This window comes from Neomonachus schauinslandi, chromosome 13 (assembly GCF_002201575.2).
Source record: "Neomonachus schauinslandi chromosome 13, ASM220157v2, whole genome shotgun sequence".
NCBI lineage: Eukaryota > Metazoa > Chordata > Mammalia > Carnivora > Phocidae > Neomonachus > Neomonachus schauinslandi.
Window position 1 is genome coordinate 30117138 of NC_058415.1, and position 25799 is coordinate 30142936.

The 25799-nt window shown below is 45.4% G+C and overlaps 1 protein-coding gene across 3 annotated transcripts in view; it reads left to right on the forward strand.

Moving 5' to 3' along the window:
• The window catches only part of HABP4 (hyaluronan binding protein 4), a 41162-nt gene extending 23314 nt beyond the window's left edge, over positions 1–17848 (forward strand). For 2 of the 3 annotated variants that reach the window (XM_044920570.1, XM_021677902.1), the window contains exons 6-8: positions 13064–13235; positions 16008–16193; positions 17675–17848. In XM_044920570.1, coding sequence (XP_044776505.1) covers positions 13064–13235; positions 16008–16193; positions 17675–17731 — 415 coding nt within the window. In that variant the 3' untranslated portion in view covers positions 17732–17848. The remainder of the gene's footprint in view (positions 1–13063; positions 13236–16007; positions 16194–17674) is intronic. The other variant, XM_021677903.2, reaches the window with a different exon arrangement.
• The last annotated feature ends 7951 nt before the right edge of the window (positions 17849–25799 follow it).

Genomic DNA, 25799 nt, shown 5'->3' on the forward strand with positions numbered 1-25799 from the left:
CTTCAGCTGCCGAGAGGCAAGGTGTCCAGTGGTCAAGAGCACAGACCCCTGGCCAGCATGTGGGTTCACGTCCCAACCCTGCCACGTACTAGTTTGGGCAGGTTATTTATTCTCTCTGTGCCAGTTTTCTTCATGTGTAAAATGGGAATAATAATAGTACCTACAGGGCGCCTGGGTGGCTCAGTTGGTTAAGCGACTGCCTTCAGCTCAGGTCATGGTCCTGGAGTCCCGGGATCGAGTCCCGCATCGGGCTCCCTGCTCGGCGGGGAGTCTGCTTCTCCCTCTGACCCTCCCCCCTCTCATGTGCTTTCTCTCATTCTCTCTCTCTCAAATAAATAAATAAAATCTTTAAAAAAATAAAAAATAAAAAAATAATAGTACCTACATCTTAGCGTTGTTATAAGGACTGGTTGGCTGTGTGTGTGTGCGTGTGTGCGTGCGTGTGTGTCACACGGGAGGACCTGGCATGTAGTTAATGCTGTATAAATATCTGCTGTCATTATTCTCCTTATTGCAAGAGTAAAATGCTGCAATGATTGATGATTATGGAAGCTGTTAATTTACTATTCGGAACAACTAAGAAATGTTTTGAATTAAAGAAATAAGTTAACAATATGAATATTTAGACAGCTAACTAAGGAAGTAGATTAAAGTTTATATGAATGTTGAGAAAGTGAGTTAACTAGACACCTTCAGGAAAAATTGTATCTTTTTTGAGCCAATAAACCATTTATACAAATTCAGGCTATGTAAGGCAGAATAATAGAGTCAATTATAGCATAACTCTAATCTATGGAATTGAGTGAGGTACTCTGGCTTTCATAATATTAGACAAAATAATTCAGTTGGCTACTCTGGAAGACAAAATAGTACTTAATGATTTGGTGACAGTCTCACGGTCTGCAGGGTCCTAGCAGAGCTAGCTGGCAGACCCCCCTCTTCTCTGCTGACTGCAGTGGACAGTGAGCGTCTAGTTAGAACTGCAGGAGCTGGGCCGTGGTGCAGGGGCATGGCCATCCAGTGGCCCACTGTGCTGTGAAGTTCTTGTTTCTGCACTGCCCTGTCAAACTTTAAAATTATCACAATAATACTATTACAGTTTTTTGATAATTTCAAAATTACGTTTGCATTTGAGAAGTACATCTGGTGACAGTGATGCTCTCTGATCTCCACTTTATCCGAATGCTGATCTAACACTCAGGCTGATCTGGCACCCAGCCAAAATGTATATTCAGTGCACCTCTCAGTTTAGAACTTCCTGATAGATTAATTTAATGTACCCTCACTTATGTTCAGACATACACCCCAAAGAGCATATATTTTCCTCAGATTGGACACATTTTGTTGACAAATGTGCTATTCCCTTCCTTGTCTTCTTCCCTCCTTCCCCCTTTCATTACGGAAGTATTACGTGTTCCTTATCACAGGGTGTTCTCATGTCTGAGGATGCTTGTGATGACATCTTGGGAGTATTTTGCTACAAGACTATAAGAATAAATCTAACATTTACAGAGCATTTGTTGTGTGCCAGGAGCTGCTCTAAATGCTTCCATGTCTTAACTCCTTAACCCTTTGCTGCCCCTCAGTGAAGGAGTCGACACTGTTGCTGACCTCATGGGGAGACATAGAGGTGAAAGGACTTGCTAAGAATTGCAGAGCTAGCGTTCAAAGTGGATGTTGTTGGACATTCATGCTCTTACCTGCAGTGAATGGCAGGAATGGTTGAAAAGTGCCATTTACACCAATTTGCTATGAAGAACTGAAAAGGGGAGAAGATGTTGGTTGTGTGAGCAGAGGAGGGGCTGCTAGGGTGGCTGAGGACTTCCCTATTCAGTAATATGGAACAATGTTCCCCTCCTTCCTTAAAAGTAAAAAAGTCCTTGTATGGTGACTAACATAATAATAAAAAAAAAAAAGTAAAAAAGTCCTTATGAAAAGAGAGTGTTGAGGAAGCATAATTACAAAATACCTGCAATGAAATATTTTTCATTATAGTTGTTTCCAAGTATTTTTTGCTTAGACAGTGAAGATTGAATCTTCTTAAAGCTGGAAAACACCTCTTTAAAACATATATGGCAAATTTCTGAGGAGCTCACAAGTTTAGTATCAAATTCACTTCCCTTTCAGTACTTGGGAAGGAAGAGATATTGTTTACATGTTAGGTTAAATCCACTTGCCCTGGTTAAGTAGTCAATCAAGTTTTATTTCTAGAACCCACTTTTTTTCAGTTCCCTACACCCTTTCACGTATTGAGGTGAAAAGATACTGACTGAATGGATATTTGGACATTTGGCGTTATGTATGTTTTCTCTGCCCACATCTTGACTGTCTTCTATCTGAGTGTATTTCTCTGCCCTCTTATTCCCTAAAGAGCACAGAGTTTGAGTCTGGGCTTTGGAGATAGAATGAGTGGATATGAAACATGGCTCTTTCATTTGTTAACATATGACCTCTGCCTCAGTTTCCTTACCTGTAAAATGGAGCTATTAATTGGATCTAACTCATGGGATTAATTATCATGACCAAATTAATGTAAAGCGCTTTGAATAGCATCTGGCACCTAGTAAGCATGCAGTAAATGTTAGCATTATTGCCTCATTTATTTTTAAATTAAGTAACAGTTGTTAAAACAGTTAGTTCTATTTCTTCTATAATTTCACCCATTTAGAAACAAATGTTTAACTATAAAATTTGCATATAGCATTATTCACATTACAAATCGTAGATTAAACCACTTTATATCTATAAGCAGCTTTGATGGAAAATCATCTCCCAAGATTTTTAATAATGTACCAAGAACTGTGAAGGTCTTTGAATTAGTCAAAAGGTGGGGGGAAAGGGGTGTTAAATTTAGAGTGATAGCAATTACAATGCTTTTATAACAGAAATATAACCGCTTTCATCCCTCTGGAACTGAGGGATTAATTATACATCTCTTCCTGTTGAAAATCCAGTCTGCTAAAACTGCCAGTAAAAACTGCATTTGGTGCCAATTCAGATAGGAAATGGGATCTGCCTCACAGAGCTTTCATAGAATGTGTTTTTGTAATAATTTGTAGTCAGCAGAGAATGAGGTTAACGAGCCTGTCCTTGGTGATTTTATACTGCTCCCAACATGGCTTGTTGCAATGACAGATGGTAAGGGAGGATGCATCGGGCACATCTGTACATCCACTCATGAATGGTGGCCCCAGAGTGAACGGGGGCAGGGCGATCACTTTCAAGGAGGGAATCACTTGCCGCAAATGCTCTCTTCTGAGCTCCACTGTTTGCTTCACTTTGTCTGTGTATCACTTCAAGACTGCATCTCCCATATGCCTTACCCTTTTATGTTCTAACCCTTCATGTTTAGATATGATGTTCTTTAAGACAAGCAAACAGAAAAAGTACTTCTTTTGTGGTCTTAACACAAAGTCTGTTCTTACTGAACTTTTTGGAATTTATTAACTTCTATTAGGTCATCTGAGTTATGAAAGAATCCTCAAATTCATTGCATCAGTTTTAGAAATCAGAACTAGATTATAGTCTGTAATCAGAATAGCATTATAGAAATGAGTTCTGCTGTAGGGGCGCCTGGGTGGCTCAGTCGGTTGGGCGTCTGCCTTCGGCTCAGGTCATGATCCCAGGGTCCTGGGATCGAGCCCCGCATTTGGCTCCCTGCTGGGCGGGAAGCCTGCTTCTCCCTCTCCCACTCCCCCTGCTTGTGTTCCCTCTCTCGCTGTCTCTCTCTCTGTCAAATAAATAAATAAAATCTTTAAAAACAAAAAAAGAAAGAAATGGGTTCTGCTGGTTTCCTAATTCTGTCACAAGTAGCCTAAAGGACTTTCCCCTCATGAATCCTTAACATTTCTTTATTTTTGGATCTGTAGTAGAGATTATGTTGTTATAGAAGGATGTATATAAAAAATAGTATAATGAACCTCCATCTAAGTTATTCCTCTTAGACTTTTATCAAATCATGGCCATTCTTGTTTCATATATATCTACCCATTTCCTCTTCCCCCCAGGATATCATATCATTCTTAAATGTTTCAGAGTGTTCTATCTAAAAGTCTACTCTTTTTTTTTTTTTAAGGATTTATTTATTTGAGAGAGAGAGAGAGAACGAGTGCAGGGGGAGGGGCAAAGGGAGAGGGAGAGAGAGTCTTAAGCAGACTCCCCGCTGAGCACAGAGCCTGACACGGGGGCTCAGTCTCACGACCCTGAAATCACGACCTGAGCCAAAACCAAGAGTCAGACACTTAACCGACTGTGCCACCCTGGTGTCCGTAAAAGTCTACTCTTTTTAACTGCAATAATGTTATCCCATATCTGGGCAGTTTGTCAGTTTCCCTGATTGTCTCAAAATCTCTTTTTAAAACAACTTATTTGTTTGAATTAATATTGAAATATCCATCTCAATTGGTATATCTCATCTCTTTTTAAAACAGTACTGTGGAGATACAGTTCACATCCAGTGGGTGACGTATATTTATTATGTACAGTCTCACAAGCCTCGACATCCATATATACTTGTAAAACCATTACCACAGTCAAAATGATGAGCATATCCATCAACCCCAAAAGTTTCTTTTTATCCTTTTGTCATTCCTCCCTCCAGCCTCTTTCCCCCCAGGCAGCCAATGATCTACTTTTTGTCACTAAAGATTAGTTTGCAGTTGCTACAGTTTTCTGTAAATGGAATCATCCATCATGTATTCTTTTTTGCCTGTGTTCTTTCACTGAGCATACTTTTGAGATTCATCCATGTTGCTGCATGTATCAGTCGTTCACTCCTTTTTATCGCCCAGTGGTATTCCACCGTACAGATAGACTGCAGGTTCTTTATCCGTCTACCTGCTGGTCATTTGGGTTGTTTCCAGTTCTTGCTATTACAATTGAAGCTGCTATGAACATTTTTGTGTGTAAGTCTTTCTGGGATATACATTTTCATCTCTCCTGTGTAAATGCCTAGGAGTGGAATGGTTGGACTGATTCTAGGGCAGGTGTATATATAACTTTTTAAGAAACTGACAAACTGGGCGCCTGGGTGGCTCAGTTGGTTAAGCAACTGCCTTCGGCTCAGGTCATGATCCTGGAGTCCCGGGATCGAGTCCCGCATCGGGCTCCCTGCTCGGCAGGGAGTCTGCTTCTCCCTCTGACCCTCCTCCCTCTCATGCTCTCTGTCTCTCATTCTCTCTGTCTCAAATAAATAAATAAAATCTTAAAAAAAAAAAAAGAAACTGACAGACTTTTCTAAAGTGGTTGTTCCAGTTTTTATGATTTTTAGCCATTATAATAGGTTTATATGTCATTGGGGTTTTACTTTGTATTTCCCTATTGACTAATGATGTTAAAGCAACTTTTTATGGGTTATTTGCCATCTGTATATGTTCTTTAATAAAGAGTGTTGAAATTGCCCATTTTATAACTGTTTTTTTATTACTGTGTTTTGAGAGTTCTTCATATATTCCGGATTTAAGTCCTCCATCAGTTATATGATTTGCAAATATTTTCTTCCAGTCCGTAGCCTGTCTTTTCATTCTCTCAACAGTGTCCTTTGAAGAGCAGCAGTTTTAATTTTGATGAAGTCTACTTTTTATCATCTTTATCTTTTATTGATCCTGCTTTTGGTCTCAAATCTAAGAAATCTTTGCCCAATTTAATATCACAAAGGTTTTCTCCTGTAAGTTTAATAATTTGGGTTTTTATATTTAGGTCTGTGATCCATTTTGAGTTGATTTTTTTATTCAGTGTGAGGTGGGGATCAAAGTTCCCTTTTTTTTCTTTTTTTAGCATATGTATATCCAGTTATTACAGCACATGAAGCACCATTGTTAAAAATCAGTTGCCCAGGGCGCCTGGGTGGCTCACTTGGTTAAGCGTATGCCTTCGGCTCAGGTCATGATCCCAGGGTCTTTGGATCGAGTCTCGCGTCGGGCTCCTTGCTCAGCAGGGAGCCTGTTTCTCCCTCTGTCTGCTGCTCCCCCTGCTTGTGCTCCCTCTCTCTCTGACAAATAAATAAATAAAATCTTTAGGAAAAAGAAAATCAGTTGCCCACTTATGTCTAGGCCTCTTTCTTTACTCTATGCTTTGTTCCATTGGTTTGTTTATGTTACACTAATATTACACTATCTTGATTATTCTTAAGTCTTAATCTATATGTTTTTTCTTTCCCTTGCAATTTATTTGTCAGAGAAACTGGGTCGTATGTTCAGAGTCAGAATTTTACTGAGTGCTTCCCTGTGGGCAATGGTGTGCTGGTAAATATTCAACATCTGGCTCTCTAGGATGAAAAAGCCTGGATCTGTTGCACTTGCTGGTTTCTATGGTGTAAATATTCCCATCATGGCTGATTTAAAACTACCAGTGTGTCATCTGAATGCAGAGTTGGAAAGAGATGTGCAATAGTACGCTATTATGTAACATTTCCACTATATACATACATTAGGTATAATTAACCCAAGAGCATAGATAAAGGTAAAATATAGTGAAATTCACTATTAGGGAATAGTGAATTGTGATTATTTATTCCTTCACTTTAATATAGTTAATTGTAAGTTTATATAATTTAATTTTTAACAGTGATTAAGAGCCAGCTCACAAAATTAGTGAAAATTTAACAATTGGCTGTGAGCCCGTTCAAACTGGTGCAAGCCAGTTGCAACACAGCATTGCTTGTAGAGTAGTTGAATGTGTTCTCTGTCCCCTGGATTTTCTGTATTCCCTGAAAATTAATAGTGAAAGTGAGAGAGGGTCGATCAAATTCAGCTTCAGCTTTTTGCAGGATTGTTTCATAGGTTTTGGAAGGCTGCTGGTCATCATTGCCTTGATGCATTATTCCATTAAGGCTGCACACTGGTGATAGTTGGATAATCTCATCCTTTTTTCACTTACTAGCTGGCATGATCTGTAAAGAAACACTTACCTAGAACTAGTTGATTATAGTGAGGTGGAAGTTTGTTTGAGAAATGTAGGATAAATAAAAGGTACTAGAAGTACCTTTTAGAATAGTGAGTTGGTTCGGTTCCCTATCATACTTCCGAGCTATGAGTGACTTTTCTTAAGTGTCATTATGAACTTAGAGATTTAAACATATTTCGCGTGTTTCAACCCACTGAGTTTTTTATTCTTATGGGTTCTTTAACCCATTTTTTTTAGCTAGAGGGAACTTCTTCAAATTGATTCTTGATCCTTTACACACACTCAGTCATCTTTAATGGCTTTCTTGGGTTTTGGTAAGATGTGTTCTAAACTCATCATCTATACTTCCTACCCAATACAAAATACCTCACACAGAATCATTTTTCCAAAGAGAGCCATTTTCCTTTAATAGAATATGGGAGTTAGAGACCACAGTCTGAGCACTAGGGGTGCTCACTGCTACTAGGTTCTTGATTGTTTCTAGGACATTTAAGTAGACAGAGCTAAGAAATACACACACATTTTAATTTATTTTTTATTTTTAAAATTTTTTTAAATTTTATTTTTAAATTCTATTTTATTATGTTATGTTAGTCACCATATATTACATCATTAGTTTTTGATGTAGTGTTGCGTGATTCATTCTATATAACACCCAGTGCTCCATGCAGTACATGCCCTCCTTAATACCTATCACCAGGCTAACCCATCCCCCCCCCCACCTCCCCTCTAAAACCCTCAGTTTGTTTCTCAGAGTCCATAGTCTCTCATGGTTTGTCTCCCCTTCCGATTCCCCCCCCTTCATTTTTCCCTTCCTAGTATCTTCTTCTTCATTTTTTTTTTTTTTTTAACATATAATGTATTATTTGTTTCAGAGGTACAGGTCTGTGATTCATCAGTCTCACACAATTCACAGCACTCACCATAGCACATACCCTCCCCAATGTCTATCACCCAGCCACCCCATCCCTCCCACCCCCCACCACTCCAGCAACCCTCAGTTTGTTTCCTGAGATTAAGAATTCCTCATATCAGTGAGATCATGTGATACATGTCTTTCTCTGATTGACTTATTTCACTTAGCATAATACCCTCTAGTTCCATCCACGTCATTGCAAATGGCAAGATTTCTTTTTTTTTTTTTGATGGCTGCATAATATTCCATTGTATATATAGACCACATCTTCTTTATCCATTCATCTGTTGATGGACATCTTGGCTCTTTCCATAGTTTGGCTATTGTGGACGTTGCTGCTATAAACATTGGGGTGTAGGTGCCCCTTCAGTTCACTACATTTGTATCTTTGGGGTAAATATCCACTAGTGCAATTGCTGGGTCGTAGGGTAGCTCTATTTATAACTTTTTGAGGAAACTCCATACTGTTTTCCAGAGTGGCTGCACCAGCTTGCATTCCCACCAACAGTGTAGGAGGGTTCCCCTTTCTCCGCATCCTTGTCAACATCTGTCGTTTCCTGACTTGTTAATTTTAGCCATTCTGACTGGTGTGAGGGGGTATCTCATTGAGGTTTTGATTTGGATTTCCCTGATGTCGAGTGATGTTGAGCACTTTTTCATGTGTCTGTTGGCCATTTGGATGTCTTCTTTGGAGAAATGTCTGTTCATGTCTTCTGCCCATTTCTTGATTGGATTATTCTTTGGGACACGCACACACTTTTTAGATAAAATATATTATGAGTTTATTCATTATTTCCATTTGAAATTTAAGACTACAGGTTTTTAGCAAAGCTTTCTTACATTTGTTTCTCTTTTACTTCCATGCTAAAAATCCCAGTTGTCAGTAACATCACTCATTTGAAGTAACAAACATTACCAACACTGTGTCCAATAATATTACTAAAAAGTTATATAGAGAAAAATGAGTAATCAAAGTCATATCAAAGACACTTTAAATAGTTTCTCTGGATGGTTATATCACCAACTTGATAAACATTAGGTTAATTTTATTAATTTTGCTCTCAAATTTTAGATTGAATTTTAATTTAAATCTATTTTATAATTATAAAACATTTGTGTTTCCAAAGTTCAATCTGATAAAACATTACACTTTCCAACTAGCTTCTATCTGTGTTTTCTCTGGCCTATATTACAATTTTTTAAAATAAAACCTATATGTATACAGGTTTTCCCTGCTATCCGAAAGTAGGGCATTCCTTTGAAACATTTCATAGGCCAAAATGGCATAAAACAAAGAAGTGATTACCATTAATTTATATTAAAAGTTTTTTGAGCATTCCTAGACCCGAAAATTAAGTGCTTAGGCTTTTCTAATACTTTAGGACACATCTTGTTAACAGATGCACAAAATAAATTGAGATAAAGCACAGATGCTCCCAGACACGGTTCAAAGCTGTCAGCTTGATGCTGAGATACACTGAGTGTAGTTCCCAGGGAATGAGCTTGCTGAGGCTGTTCTTGCTGCGCAGGATACACTCTGCCGCACTGCACAGTAAAAGCTGAATACTATTTTTCACTTTTTTGCCTTTTTTCATAAAAGCTAAAGTTCTCTTTGGAATTCTTTCAGTTTGCAGAAACTGGTACTGATGTAGACTTATTTTTAAAGATTTTATTTATTCATTTATTAGAGAGAGAGAGAGAGGAGAGCACATGAGAGGGGGCAGGATCAGAGGGAGAAGCGGACTCCATGCTGAGCAGGGAGCCCGATGCGGGACTCGATCCCGGAACTCCAGGATCATGACCTGAGCCGAATGGCAGTCGCTTAACCAACTGAGCCACCCAGGCGCCCCTGATGTAGGCTTTTTGTAAAAGCTTAATGTGAACTTCCAGAAAGGGGGAGATACCTGATACATTTGTATGTCTCACTATTTCTTAGGTGAATGCTAATGTACATTCCACTTTGCTTCTTCATGAACATATCCAGGAGATGCTCTATAGTAATATATAGAGATATTCTTCATTCCTTTTTAAGTGGTTTAATATTCATGTTTAATATCCATAATTTTTCTACCAAATTTCTCTCTAGACGAGTTTGGGTTATTTACGGTATTTTGCTATTACAGATTTTTAATGTCTTTTCATATTTTTGCATACATATATATATATATATATATATATATATATGGATATTTTAATATTTAGCATTTTTCTAACATTTTATTATGAAAATTTTCCAACATAGCAAAGTTTAAAGAATTTTAAACACCTAATTTACCAACTAAACTGATATAATAAAACTTAAACAAGTTTTATACCTTGTGAAATGTATAAAAATAAGTGTACAATCATTGTTTTGACAAACTTGTGGAACCCAAACTCCACTATCAAAATATAGAATATTACCACCATGCCAGAAAGTTCCCTCATGCTCCTTCAGAGGCAACCACTGCTCTGGTGTTTTTTCTACCATTTGCTTGATATTTTAAAGTTACTTTATAAATATGCCTGTTTTGGATGCTCTATGATTAGGTTTCTCTCCTGATTTCACTAATAGTTTTTGTATCATTAACCTATAACCTAGGACCGTAAGTTACATTAGCCCTTCTGTGAAGATATTATGGATTTGATTCCCTTCCCATTCATCACCTAATTTTTTTTCTTTTAAACTTTATTGAGATATAATTCCCATACTATAAAATTCAGCCATTTAAACTGTACAATTCAATGGTTTGGGTTATATTATGTTACTAGTTTTTAAAAATTGTGATAAAACATATATAACATCGGGCGCCTGGGTGGCTCAGTTGGTTAAGCTACTGCCTTCGGCTCAGGTCATGATCCTGGAGTCCCGGGATCGAGTCCCGCATCGGGCTCCCTGCTCAGCAGGGAGTCTGCTTCTCCCTCTGACCCTCCTCCCTCTCCTGCTCTTTGTCTCTCATTCTCTCTCTCTCAAATAAATAAATAAAATCTTTAAAATATATATATATATAACATAAAAGTCGCCATTTTAACCACTTGTGAGTGTACAGTTTAATGGTGTTAATTACATTCACACTGTGTGCAACCATTTCCACCATCCATCTCCAGAACATTTTCATCATCACAAATAGAAACACTGTATCCATGAAATAATAAATCCCACACTGTATCCATGAAATAATAAATCCCCCTAACTCCCTCCCCTTAACCACTGGTAACCTCCATTCTATATCTCTCTGAATTTGCCTGCTGTAGGTACCTCATATAAGTGGAATATAATATTTGTCCTTTTGGGCCTGGCTTATTTCACTTAGCATTATGTTTTCAGGTTCATCCATGCCATAGGATGTGTCAGTGCTTAATTTCTTTCTTTTTCATCTATTTTCTTTTTGGTGCTAAATACATATAACATAAAATTTACAGTTTTAATAATTTTAAAGTGTACAACTAAGTGACATTTACTGCATTCACAGTGTTATGCAACTATCACTGTTACCTAGTTCCAGAACGTTTTCGTCACCCTATACCCATTAAGCAGTCATTCCCTGGCCTCCCTGCCCCCAGTCCCTGGCTACCACACATCTGCTTTTTGTGTCTATGAATTTGCCTTTTCTGGATATTTCATATAAATGGAATCGTACATAAACTTTTTGTGCCTGGTTTATTTCGTTTGGCATAAGGTCTTCAAGGCTTATTCGTGTTGTAACATGTATCAGTACTTCATTTCTTCTTATAGCCAAATAATTTTCCATGGTATTGGATATATACCATATTTTGTCTCTCTGTTCATCAGTTGATGGACATTCAAGCTGTTTCCACTTTTTGGCTATTATGAATAATGCTGCTACAAACAGCATTGTCGAATTGCCACGGACATATGTTGTCTTTCTCTTGGGTGTATACCTAGGAGTGGTATTGCTAGGTCAGATGGTAACTCTAGACTACATTTTGAGGATTTGTCAGACTGTTTTCCAAAGTGGCCACACCATTTCATATTCCCACCAGCAATGTATGAATACGGTTCCAAGTTCTCCACATCCTCACCAACACCTGTTAAATGTCTTTTTTTGTCCTAATCGTCCTACTGAGTATGGAATGGGTATAAGTCATTGTGGTTTTGATTTGCATTTCCCTGATGGCTAATGATATTGAGCATCTTATTGGCTATTTGTAGATCTTCTTTGGAAAAATGTCTATTCAGAGCCTTGCCTATTTTTCAGTTGGGTTATTTCTTCTCATTGAGTTGTAAGAGTACTTTGTGGATTCAAGATGTAAGTCCCTTATCAGATATATGATTTGCAAATATTTTCTACCATTCCATGGGTTGTCTTTTCACTTTCTTAATGGTGTCCTTTGCAGCACAAAAGTTTTCAGAAGTTTTGGTGATGTCGGTTTATCTACTTTCTCTTTTGCTGCCTATGCTTTTGGTGTCACCACTGCCTAATCTAACTAAGAGCATGGAGATTTATGCCTGTGTCATCTTCTAGGGGTTTATATTTCTAACTCTTATATTTATGGTGTGAGGTAGGGGTCCACCTTCCTTCTTTTGCATATGGATATCCTGTTTTCCCAGCACCATTTGTTGAAAAGACTCTGCTCTCTCCTCTGAATTGTCTTTGGCACCGGCTTGAAAAAAATCAATTTATTGTAAATGTGAGGATTTATTTCTGGTCTCTGAATTCTAGTCCATTGATATATATATCCTCTGTTTTCTTTTAAAATCTCATGAATTTAAAGAGGATATTTACAAAACTATGTATTCGTAACCCACTGTTTTATAACTCTGTTCATGGTTGCCTATGTATTTGTTCTGATGCAACAGCTTCTCCCTTTTCGTCCGCAGTTGTCTCATTTTGTGTATGATGCCATCTGGGAGGGGGCTGCCTGGAGGTGAAGTGTAATGTTAATGGGATGGTGATGTTCCCATTTTTCAAAGACAGTTTTGAAGCAGACAGGAAGTGGGGTGCCTGGCTTGCTCAGTCGGTGGGACGTGCGGCTCCCGATCTCGGGCGTGTGAGTAACAAGCCCCACATTGGGCATAGAGATTATTTTAAAAAAAAGAAAAGAAAACAGACAGGAATTACCTTCAGTTGGCAGTGATGGCATAAAGTGATTAAAATAAGGAAGCTTTATGGTTCAGAGATTGTCTTACCTTATGTAAATTTGAGATGCGGGACCATGAAAGTATGGTAAACGAATAGTAATGACTTTGTCTTTGAGGAAATAGACATTTTAGACCCATCAAAAACTTCTACTTCTTCATAGAGTTCCTGAGTTGGAGTTAGAAGAGGAAACTCAAGTTCAAGAGATGACCCTCGATGAATGGAAAAATCTTCAAGAACAGACCAGACCAAAGCCTGAGTTTAATATCCGGAAACCTGAGTCCACTGTCCCTTCCAAAGCGGTGGTGATACACAAGTCCAAGTATAGAGATGATGTAAGCATGACATTTTCTTCTCTAGAGGTAATCTTCTAGATTACCTCACTAGAAACCAAATGGACCCTTTCCACTTCTAGGGTGAAAACGGGACATTAGTAGTTGGCATGCTAGTTTCTACCTAGGAGTAATCAGATACGATGTGTCCCTAATTTTATCTGGATCTCTGTATTGTTCATAAGAAGAGCTGAAACTTGACCTATTGACACTTCATACAAAGCAGTTACGGTGACAGTGCATTTTCTGCTCAACCCAGAACTGTGCTTTGACCGTGCAAATACTGTATGGTAATGGCATTTCATTTTTGTCTCAAGAGAGGTACAGTGTTTCACGAACAATGCCATTTCACAGGATAACTACTGCGCATTCCATGATTAGAGTAGTTGCAGCTCAGACTCTTCATAAGAGCATTTAATTGGGAGTAGTGGACCATTTTAAACTGACTGGAATTCTGTGCTCTGTTAATTGCAGCAGCTCTGCCCCCCTCTGCTCTGAGGAGGAGCCCCCAAGAGCCAGGCGGCGTGCTCAGGATCGCTCACAGTGTTCTTCCCTCCTGTCAGGCCCTTATTTCTCATAGTTTGTGTTCAGCCCGGGGAGGCCTCGGCTTTGGAAAGATCTCCCGCAGAGATTGTTTGGATGGTGAGCACGTCATTTAATCACAGTCCATTTATGTTCCTGAACTTAAGGGCACGCTGAAGCAGTCTCATTTTAAAATTTAGAATTGCCATCATTCAGTCGCAGCTGTTTATCCTGCTACACATCTGTCTGTCGATGATGGTGGTGAACAAACTCTTCCTTTCTGCCAGATACCATTCATTGATTTTCCGTTAGAAACTCGGGACTTTTGTGCTATATAGGATTGTCTGTGTTTCCATTTACACTTTGACTAGTTGTATTCTTTGAATGAATACTTTCATTAGAGGGTTCTTCATGATCCAGGATCCCCTCCCGCCTGCTGTTTTGGGGAGTCCAATCTCCTAGACGCCTTACTAGTAAGTTTTGAGCTGTCCCACTAGAAGTGGCTTTTTCTACACCGGCAGCATTGGAGGCCAGAGCCTTATTTTATTCTCTTGGAAATCTCTGTGAGGTATTTCTACAAGTCCCATCAGCTACCTGGGTTGGCTCTTTTCCTACTCACTTTTATTCTTTTTGGTTCTGGGGCATTGTAAATAAAGCTTTGCCTAAAACAAGTGTGCTGTCAGGATGTGAAATGTGCAGTTGACATGTTCAGTAAAAATAGAAGCTGTTTTTCCTGCATCCACACCAGATTCATCCTCCCTGGCTCCAGAGAGAGGTCTCCTGGAATATCTGAAGCAACTGGGTTAGCTGACTCATCCGGCTTGGTCTCAGGAAGGCACATGTCTTTGGTCCTTGTTAATCTTAGGGCACTGAAGGTTTTAGCCAGGAATTGTTCCAAAAGCAACAAAAGCCAAATCTTGGGGTCACTAGTTTACTTTCTGCTGGGCACCCTTAGAGATAGAGCACTGCGGTGACGCCTCATATTCGCTGAGTCCAGAGCAACAGCAGCCTGTGACGTGCGCGGGGCCCCTTCAGAGCGCGCTCAGCCCGGCCCCAAGGCACGGCCACCTGCGGGCTCTGGCCCGGAGCCGAGAGCCGAGAGCCTGCTGTTCGCAGAAGCACGCGGGGGGCTGTTATTTTGCTTCTTACTGGTTTTTTTTGTGTCTACCTTTTTACCAGAGTGCCAGTGCTCCTGAACTGTTCGTTCTTTCACCCTTTTAGCTTCAACAGTCCATTTACCTAAGGTCTCTGCTTTATTTTAATGTGCAGCTTTGAAGGCAGTACGAGTGTTCAACATGGAATCTGTAATGAGCACGTGGCCAGAAGGGCTTGATACGTTCAGGGAAACTTGGTTCCATTTCCTGGACGAGTTATAGGAATAAAGCATTATAGCGCTTCGGAGATTCTCATCTTAGACCATTGGCATATTTCCTGTAGATTTATATTTTATTCAAAAGTGAGAGGCTTGTTTTATCTATTATTAGGAATTCAAGCCAAATCAAATTTGGAACAAGATATATTTAATGTAGTTTTAACAAGACACAGAACTTATTTTGACCTCTTAAAATGTCATTTCTCAAAGTATTTTGACCGAAATTGTTCTTAAAAAGCAGCTTGGGTTCTTCCTGCCGCGTCGGTGGTGATCCTCCGATAACCAGACTCTGTTGTTTTACTATTTCCCTGTATTTTGAGTCAGAATTGTTTATTGTAAATCATGCAGTTTTTAACATATGGTGTTTGTACAGTCAGCACCCACACTGAAAGGATTTTCTCCTTCAAGTTCTATTCTAGGAAGGTGATATTTCCTTATTTATCAAAGTAGCATTTGTGAACAAATAGAAGACAGAAATTAAAACTTTTTTAATCTCAGCAAAATACATTTAGATGTGAAATATTTATATCGATTGCTGTTAGGCACGTCAAATCTTACATCTTAACCTGCCAAACTGATAGAAACTTGGTCCCACTTGAATTAATAGTGAGTTCAGAGATGTTTGGATGAAGGCCGTGAGTGTGAGAACACGTGGCTGGGAAATGGGCAGATCCCCTCCGTGCTGGAACCAGAGCACCAGGTCACCCCCTCTGCCTTGCCCTGCAGTCCAGTGCCGACGACACGCGGTTGGGGGGGCGCTGTCCCAGCATGATGCCGTGTCGGCTCCCCGGCGGCGTAGCTCTGGGCCGCTAAGCTGAGTGAGTGTCCATGGAGACGTGTGTGTGTGTGTGTGAGATGCTGAGATGCTGTAACTGTTTCAGATGGTAAAGGATGACTATGAAGATGATGCCCACGTTTTCCGGAAAGCAGCCAATGACATCACATCCCAGCTGGAGATTAATTTTGGTAACCTCCCTCGGCCTGGGCGCGGAGCCAGAGGTGGAACACGGGGAGGCCGGGGAAGGATCAGAAGGGCAGAGAACTATGGACCCAGAGCAGAAGTGGTGGTGAGTGTTTGTGTTCTAGGTCCGGGGTGGTTTTCTCACAGGAAGTGAGAGGATGAGGATGCCCCAGGCTGTGCCGCTGGGAGGACCATCGGGGTCTGCTGTGCACGCCCCTGTCTAGTGTGGGTCTGACATCGAGGTGTTTGGAACAATGATGGCAGCAGCATGGACATAGTTGGGTACAGACCATTCAGTAGCCCTGGCCTCCACGGCCACCAGGGAGATCCACCGTCTGCCATGAATGCCCGCTCAGAACCAGTGAAAAACTCACTCATCTGCTCAGACAGGGCCCCCGGGCTTGGGATCCAGTCAGATCACCTGATGGTTACTTACTGTGAGCTGACTGTATGCGCTGTGCCCTTATGGTGCTTTAGGGCAGACAGAAGCTTCCCTAAGGCTTCAGGGCCTCCTTGTGACTTCCCCAGGCTCGCCTTCTCACCCCAAACCATTCTTCCCCACTTCTCAGCCAACACCGCTCTACCTCTAGTTCTTCAGACAAGCATGTTCCTGACCCCACAGGGCCTGGGCACCTGATAGTCCTTCTCCTACCCCTTTGCCTGCTCACCTAGAGTTATAGATCCTCTGACCTCACTTCCTCACAGGAGTCTTCTTTGGGCACATTTCCTTCCAGACCAGTCCTGGAGCAAAGAATTTTATTTTTCTTTGAAGCATTATCTTCATTTGTAATTGTTTTCTCACCGGTGTGATCACTGACCAGTGTCTGCCGTCTCTCCAGTGGATGACAGAAACTCTGTCTGCTTTTGCTCATTATCGGTTTCCCTGTGCCTAGCACAGTGTAAGTGTGTAATAGGGACTTTGTCAGTGTTTTCCGAACAAATCTATGCATCCTGTGCTCTTCCAGCTCAGACCTGCCCTCAGGCCCCCACCCCTTCACCATCAAGTTGCTCTGTTTCGGGATCTTTGTTCTCTTTGCTCCTTCACTGAGGCTTATCTCTGGAAGAACCTTCTCTTCTGGAAAGCCCTACCTGACCGTGATGTGCGCTCTGCCCCCAGACTGCAGTGGGCGCCCCTCCTGTGGGCCGTTCACCGGCCATCTGTTGGCTGAAAATACCACACTGTGACCTCCTCAGGGCTTCTCCCCTAACCTCAGGGGCCCCCAGGGCAGGCAGGAACTGTCTCTAATCAACCTTGTATCTCCCTGTAGTAAACATTCCATATCATGTAGTGCCAGATACAAAAAGGGTCACTCGGTAAGGGTTTGTGGGAGGGAGGGAGGGAGGCAGGCACTGCTGGCCATCCTGCAGAGGGGACAGGAGCGGGTCTGAGAAGGGAGAGGCACCCTTCTGCGATACCCCCGTGCGTCTCCTCTTCGTACAGGGGGCCTGCCTCTCCCCAGGGTGTCTGGGCCGCACCCCCCATCAGCGCCTCCCCTGGGTGAGAGCGGGCACAGATTTCTCAGAGGGCTCTGCCCAAGTGGGAATGGGTAAAGTGACTGTTGGTTTCTAAACTTTTCTCTTCTTTAGACACAAGACGTTGCTCCCAACCCGGATGACCCTGAGGACTTTCCTGCTCTGGCTTGAGAGGGCCCTATTTCCCTAGCAACCTAAAACAGCATTGGCGTACCTATGAAGAGACTTTTCTTGCTGTGGGGAAGAGAGTCAGACTCTAAGAACAATAGATGTTGCTTTTTCCCGTGTAGTGTGAATTCGTTGCCCTTTTTCCGCCTGGGGGCTGTGGGATGGGGATTTCTCCAGACACCGAGCAGTAGCTCAGTCAGGGGCTTAGTCTGGCACTTTCCCAAGAAGCTGGAGAATGGCGATTATTTTTTTATTTAAGGAATTCCAAATGAAGTTCAGAAATAATGTTTAAAATGTATATATAGAGATTGTATTGAATCCTCCACAAAAACAGGGAGAGCAAAGATGTAAAATAGAATCTACTGAGACGCTTCGGACGTTGTACAGAATCGGAAGGCTGTGTTCTTTAGTGTTAGAGGAAACACACAGAACTCGGACCATTAACTTCGAGCAGTCACAGCCTCCTTCTCAGAGACGGAGGAATGAAGATACAGCTGTGTTTACTGTTTACTTGTAAATGCTTCACTCTCCTAGAATTTCTTGAGTTCTGGTTTTCATTTAACCCATAATTTGAAGCAGCTAGTGTGTACAGCCACCGGCCACCACTCCGTGGCAGAGAATTAGGAAAAGTATTGGTTTGTTTTTAATGGTGATTTAAACTACCTCGTGGCTTCCGTGCATATGTACACACACATACACACATGCTTAGTGTAAGTGTGCATATTTAGGGCTTGGGTGGTTTTTAGGATGAGTAATAAGCATATGATTGTTAAAATCATGTTATTTAACCCATCAATCAAGTGAAAGGGAGGGGTCCAGGCAAAAGAGTATTGCGACTCACCACCATATGCTTTTCCCCCTCGAAACTAGCATCTGGACTCAGCGCCCGTGTACAGATACCCTCTGTCCTTATCCCGGCAAGACTTGTAAATAACTAGTATTTATTGAACATCGCGTGCGGTTTTTCTCACTCAGCCCCTACACCAGTTTGAGTTCCTATTTCTTGCCTGTGGTGAATGTTTGGGGTTCGGGGCTACCTCAGAGGTTCAGCCACCCGCCGAGTCCTGCCCTGCCCAGCAGAGCGAGCCCTGCAGGAGCCATGCTTGGCCGCGCGCCCGGGCCGGGGACTAGGGCCCACGCTGTAACCGCTGGGGGCAGCTGGGGTGATGCTCTCCCCATGTTACTGCAGAAACTCAAGATAACGTTTGCCTGTTGTCACCCCATTAACATGCTTGTGTTGGAATCTGAACCTGGTCCCAGGATCTGTGCTTTCCCCCCGCTTTGCTATGCTGTTTAAGATGGCTCTGAACTTGAACCCAAGTGTAAATAAAGGTTGGTAGTCCCTCCTAACTGTGTATAGAAAGCTGAATCCTTTTGGTCACTCCCAGGTCAAGAGAAAAGAACGTGGAAAAAGACCCAGTAGAAGGAAACCAGCTGCACCACCCCCCAACCATGTGATAGCCAGTTAAGGAGCTTTGCTGTGGATGACTGCCGACCCTTGGTCCCATTATTAAATTGATGTCTGAATACTAAGATCTATTAACTGATTGTTTTGTTCCCTCTCCCTGGAAAGGACACAAGGAGTGGGACTGCCCTGATCTAAGTCTCAGGAGAGTGAATGTCAGGCTCAGCCCTCATGATCAGCTGGTACAGCGTGAGCCTATGTCATTCCTCGGCAGGCTTGATGCTGTCGTGTGAAGTCACTCTGCCCGCCTTGGCTTTGAAGATTGGCAAAACAGAGGTCCCTCGTGTTGTAAAGAATGCCTGAAAAGCCCATAGCGCTGGATTTAATGTTGTACTTGGAAACACCACATCCTTCCCAGACATACTGAAGATTCTTGGGTGCTGTGGTCGGCAACAGTTTTGGGGGGCGGGGTACCGTTTCTGAGCCTGTGGAAGACTGTTTGCTCACCAGGACTACCTCTTACCAATTGGTGGGGCAGATGGATGGCGGGTTTTGGTCATGTGGTTGTCCACAGTCCAGTGTCCCAGAGAAGACAGAGCAGAAGCAAAGAGCAGGGGAAATCCCTAACATTCTGTAGGGAAAAGTCAGAGTGGGCGGGAGGACTGTGCTCGCACCTACAAACAAGGGAGGGCCTTCCTGATCAAAGTTCCCCTACCACAGTCCTGAGATGCTTGGGTGTAGACGTATCATGAGGCGGGGCATGTTCCTAGCCAGCAAATTAACCCCACAAAAGAAAATTAGTCTGTCAGGCCCGAAGACTCTTGGAAGGCAGAGGTCAAGTATGTTTGAAATCCAAGGTCAGGTGTGCCAGCCCCAAGGCCAACTTGGAGCTGCTCACGGTTGGATCTCAGGCAGCCGGGGAAGCAGCTGAAGATAAGTGGGGGGAGTAGTCCCACAGCCTGGAGCTGGGCGAGCTTCACAGAGTGCTGTCACCCCTGAAGGGAGGGGGGCCAGTACCCGGCCTCGACGGGACGAAAACCCCAGCTGCTCCTCGGGCAAGGTCTGGGAATTGCCCCAGGAAGGTTAAAATGGTGCCCTGGATGGTTTTACCGTCCGGCCAGGCTACTACATCTTTAGCCTCATGTTGCTGCTGAGCATTTCATGTTCTCATCCCATGCGAGGCAGGACCGTTCAGGGCCCGAGAGGCCGTGAGGGGCACCCCCTCCCCGCCTAGTGCTGGTCACTAGTTCAGGGCTTCTCTTCTCTCCACGCGCTCCCCTAGGCCATCCAGCTACTTCAGAGGTGAAGGCATTGTGTTTCTTCTGAGACCATGCCGTGTGGTGTTGGAAAGTCCTATGGAGCAGTTGGACGTGGCTCTCAGAAGCGGGGAAAGGTCAGCCCTCAGAAACAGCAACTGGCTTCTCCTGAGCCATTCCTGGGCCGTTCAGGAAAGAGCCACGCTGCCAGCGGCAGGTGGGGTTGCCCTCCCCAGCATGGCACCACCCAGCCAGCTAAGCACAGCTTCCTTTCACCACCGCTGCCTCTCCGAGGGGCACGGTCTGTGGAACCCGCCTCTCGGGGCGCTGGCACCGGCCTGCAGTCAGGCCCCCGGGCGGCCGGCGCCACCACCCGTCACATGCCCCACCCGCGTGCGGCTTCGCCGGGCTCCGTCCCACAGGCTCTGTCTTTATGTGGTAAAGGGAGTGAGGAAGGGAAAAAGCAGGTATTCTAAAAACATCTTTATTGTAGGGGCGCCTGGCTGCCTCAGTACAGCGGGCGACTCTTGATCTCGGTGTTGTGAGTTCGAGACCCACGTTGGGTGTGGAGATTACTTAAAAATAAAATCTTAGGGGGGCGCCTGGGTGGCTCAGTTGGTTGGGCGACTGCCTTCGGCTCGGGTCGTGATCCCGGAGTCCTGGGGTCGAGTCCTGCATCGGGCTCCGGGCTGGGCGGGGACCCTGCTTCTCCCTCTGACCCTCTCCTCTCTCATGCCGTTTCTCTCTCTCTCTCTCTCAAATAAAATAAAATCTTTAAAAAATAAAAATAATAAATAAAAATAAAAATCTTAGGGAAAAAAAAAATCTTTATTGTAAAACAATACGGATAAATGTGCAAAACCTCCTTGTACAGCCACCTCCACCCAAATCAAGAAACGGACACAGCCTCCCCTCCCTCTGAAATGAGCCACTGTCCCGACTTGGTCCCAAGGGTCACCCCTAACATTAAGGCTTTGCGCTTCACTTGGATGTCTTATAAATCTGCAGGACCCCCTTCAGCCCTTGTTGCAGAACCTGGTGACCTGAGGGGGGGGGGGCTTGAGTGGCCGTTGTGGGCCATCTTGCAACGGTCCCGCATCTCACAGCAGGGAACAGGGAAGGACGGTCTTCTCGGTCCCTACCTACCAGTGGGGCAGGCCTGGGATGAGGGGACGAGGCAGGCACAGGATTCAGTCCTCATGCCCAGTGTTCCTTGCACGCTCCTGAAATTCCCACTTCAATCACCAGTCCCTAGGGCAAAGCTCCTAGGAGAGGGACAGGGGAAAGGCCAGAGGTCACGTTCCTCGGCAGGGGACCAAGGGAGCCACCGCGTGCTGTGTGATGGGCGAGGCGCCAGCCAGGGCGGGCAACACGGCGACCGCCCGCAGGAGCATGAGGCGTTCTCCTGAAGACACGCTGGGATTAGAAGTGTCCTCAGAAAGCTTTATCAGGCCTCCTGCACGGGTGGAGATGGCAAGGCTTGAGAGGCCACGAGATTAGGTTCAAGGTCACCGGGGAGGCACTGGTGGAAAGGAACAGAGCCTGGCTCTCGCGGGGGCCTCACGGAGCAGGGGGTTCCTGTGCCGGGCCCAGGCCCAGGCCGCTGCTGCCCGGCTCCCAGCGCTCCAGAAAGCCTTCTCCTCGGCCAGGCGGTGTCCCGTGGCTCAGGGCGGTGATGGAGTTTCCCCAACCAAAGCATAATGCCTTCTAAGCACCGTGACTTTGCAAAAACGTGGCCCATTTGAGGGCCGACTTGGGAGCGCAGTCATCTGTAAGTGGGGGTGCCTGTCATACGCGATTGGAGCGGTGCCGATGCACGTTAGTCTCCCCGGAGCTCCCGTGGTTCTCTCATGGTCTCAGAAAATGAAGTAAGAGCTTCCCTCGGGAACAGCCATCCCGCCGAGGTCACGGAGAACACCTGCCCCCACGTGTGCTGCCCGACCGGGGGAGCTCGCCCCCCGCGATGGCACACGCACACAACCACGTCAGTGGCCCTGGTCCGCACTTGGCCTGTCTAGAGCTGGCCGCACCTGGGCCACAGGCAGGAAACCACCAAAGTACCTGCGGTAAGTCCTACGCTCTCGGGAACGCAAAACGCTCCGCGCTGGCCCGTTCCGCGGTGAGGGAGAGCCCGGTGGCCGTGAGCGGGGCCCCTGAAGCAGTTTTCGGGAAGAGGGAAAGCAGGGTGGGCAGAAGGGGGGCAGGAGAAACGAGGAGGCCGCTCGGCCTGGCGAGGGCCGTGGTGACCGGCCGGGGCCCGGGAACCAGGGTGGAAGGACACCCCTCGGGGATTTTCACCAAGGATCTGCACATGCCCGGAGTGAGGCTTGGAGGGACTGGCGCGGAGGGTCGCACTGCACCTGAACGAGCAGCGCTCCTGCGGTGGGAAGGTGCACAGCCGTGAGGCTCCACGGGGCCTAGCTCTGAACTCAAACACTCTGGGTAGTCACTGTTCTGGGGAGAGAGACCAGCTTCCATCAGGTAAGTCACTGCGGCCCCTAGTGTAAGAAAAGCCCAAGAGACTATTTACTGGGGGCTTGGGATTGAACTGCGCCCAGAGAGGGGGCCAACCTGGCCCCTTCCCATCCCGGTCGTCCGTCCAGGTCACCCACTGGCACGCCCAGCTCTAGCCCCGGCCTGAAACCTCGATACCCAGTGGAGGAAGCGGACACACACGCTTGCGAGGCTGAGGCACACGCTCGAGGAAACAGGCTGAAACTGCACGTGGAGAGAATTTCCATTGGTGAGCACTGTGCTGTCCGGGAGAGATCCTCTTGGGAGGTCTAGTCCTGGCGAATCCCAAGCCAGATTAAAAGCCGGTCTAGAAAGGTTCCAGCTCGAGACAGCCAACTATCGCTGGAAAAGGGAGGAGATGGACAGAGTTGTATTTATGACACCGGAACCTGTCTTAGGGGCTCACTGGGGGTGGCAAGGACTAGTTTAATACGCCAGCTGGAGAAGAGACTCCACAGTGCATGCCCTGAACTCTCCGGGTAACTGCAAGGCAAACTGGGGTTGGCCGGAGCAGACCCACCCTGAACAAGAGGGGTCCAGGGTGGCGATCAAGGCCCTGCCCTGTCCTGTCCTGTCCTGAGACCCTGCCAGCCACTGGCCTGCCTGCAGTGCTCCTGCGTGGCGTCCGGCCCAGTCACAACAGACCCCTCGCTCTCAGGGATGGAGACAGTCTCTCGGTGGCTGCCACACGGCAGGGGATAAGCCAGGGCCAGGCAGGAAGGCGGTTCGTGCACCGTCTCGAGCCCCCCCCCCCAGTCTGTCTCACAAATCCTCATGAGCCCCATTCCTGAGGACTGAGCCCCCTGCCGCCTCCTCAATAAGTGAAGCCGTTCCTCCGGCCCCTTCTTCTGCCCACGGGGGCTCGGGCCAGAGCAGAACAGGGAGTAAGCGCAGCCGCTCCTGTTCCCACGACACTGCCCAGGGAAGCTCATCGGCAGCTCCCAGCTGGGGGCAGCACCGCCTCCTGAAGGCGGCTGAAAATGTGCCAGGGTGTCTGGGCTATCCAATGGCTGCGAATGACTGGCATTTAGTGGGTGCGGATGCCAGACTGGCTGCATTCTCCAGAGAGTCCTACGCAAGAACTGTCCCGCCTGAAAAGGCATCTTGTTTTATACGAAGAAACACACCCATGATGAGAAGCAACCATTGTTTCTCCAACTAAAAGAATGCACAAACCATACTACCTCCTCCAGTCTTTCCTTTCCCACCCAAAGCCTCTCCCCGCTTAAAAACAGAACACGTGGCCAGTGTGAGAATCCGAGGGGCCAAGGCCAGTCCCTGGTGATGGCAGCCGACATGGGGTCTGGCCTTGCGGGCCGAGAGGCCTCCTTACCTGGGCATTTCAGTGTGGATGGAGCACCCGTCATCTAGGAGCATGTCAAAGCCACGCAGACTTGCTGGCAAAGAGATGAGACACAGTTAGAGAGACAAGGCCAGGCCGCGTGCGCAGCTCCGCGTTCCTACAGGGCCTGGGCCAGCACCCCCGGTGAAGAAGCGAGGGGTGTCTGCCGAGGCTCTCGGAAGGGTCCATTTGTCCCCCCGATAAGCGGAGAAAAATAGTGAGACTGTGATAGGCACATACGGTGCCGACTACTTAGAAGACAAAAGGCCCCAAGTCCAAGCAATGGGGCAGGAACATGTGGATGTGCCCCGGGACCGCCAGCACTGAGCCCAGTGTCCCGCTCGTCATTAGCTACCTGGGCAGGGCCTGCAACTGCTGCTAAGGGAGGGAATACAGCGGGCACGCCGGTCACAGACCTTAGGGAGAGCATTAAGGCAGTATGCTTTTCTTATTAAACAATATATGTATGGCTCTTGGTACATGCCAGGCACTTGTTCTAATTAACAAATATTAACCCATTTAATCCTCATACGACCGTCATCCTGGCCCAGATGACACAGCTAATAAGCAACAAACGTTTGCACCCAGCCTGGGTCCAGAGTCCATGCTCTGAACCATTATACCAAGCTGCTTTTTGACAGAGTGTACAGCAACAAAAGCTTTAAATTTCTGCACATTCTCAAGCCAGTAGAAATGGCTTTGGGAAGAATTTATCCTAAGGAAATCGGCAGCACCACCCAGGAAGAATTGCAGGGAAGAACGTGTAGGCAGCGCTGTGCTAGCAAAAGGCGAGCGGCGACCCCCGTGGGCACCAGGGAGACGGACCGCTGAGGTGGGGTGTTCCATGTCCCACTCGTGGGGACCCCCCCCCCCCCGCTTCGCAAGCACCACCACCGCACTCAGACACACGGGGAGGGAAAGGAAGCAGTCAACGGATGGGACGCTCTGTGCCGGCACTAGGACCTGTGACAAGGCCCCAAAAATACCAGACATGGAGGGATCCGAATCGATCACAATCTTTCGTTAGCTAATTACCTACAGAAAATTACCTTAAATGTATGAAAAAAATTAACTTATTGAAAGCTATGTGCCAGCATCGTTTTGCTTTGCATGGATTATCTCATTTCACTCTCATACCAATTGTTAAGATAGGAATTGCTCTTCTTCCCATTTTACTTAAGAAACAGAAGCAGAGGGGTTTAGCAAATCGTCTGTGTGGTACGTGCCACAGTTTCTTGACCACAGAGGAGAGCGAGAATCTGCAGGGCCTGGGTCTCCGTGGCTCATCGCCCACACCGCACGGCCCTGGAAGCTGCGACTTGGGGTTTCACTGCGAGTCTTACAGGGGCCAAGCCTGCCCCCTTCACAGCACCGCGGACTTTGGGCAGCCTGGCCCGTGCCAATCAGCTGAGCTTCGGCTGTCGGCAGGAGGGCGCACAACCCAGTGTTGGCCTCAGCGCAGACCACGGAGGGGCAGGTAGATACTGCGGCTTTCAGCAGAGGACAGAGCCTGCGAGTCTCACACTGGGGGGGGGGGGGGGGGGGGGGGGGGGG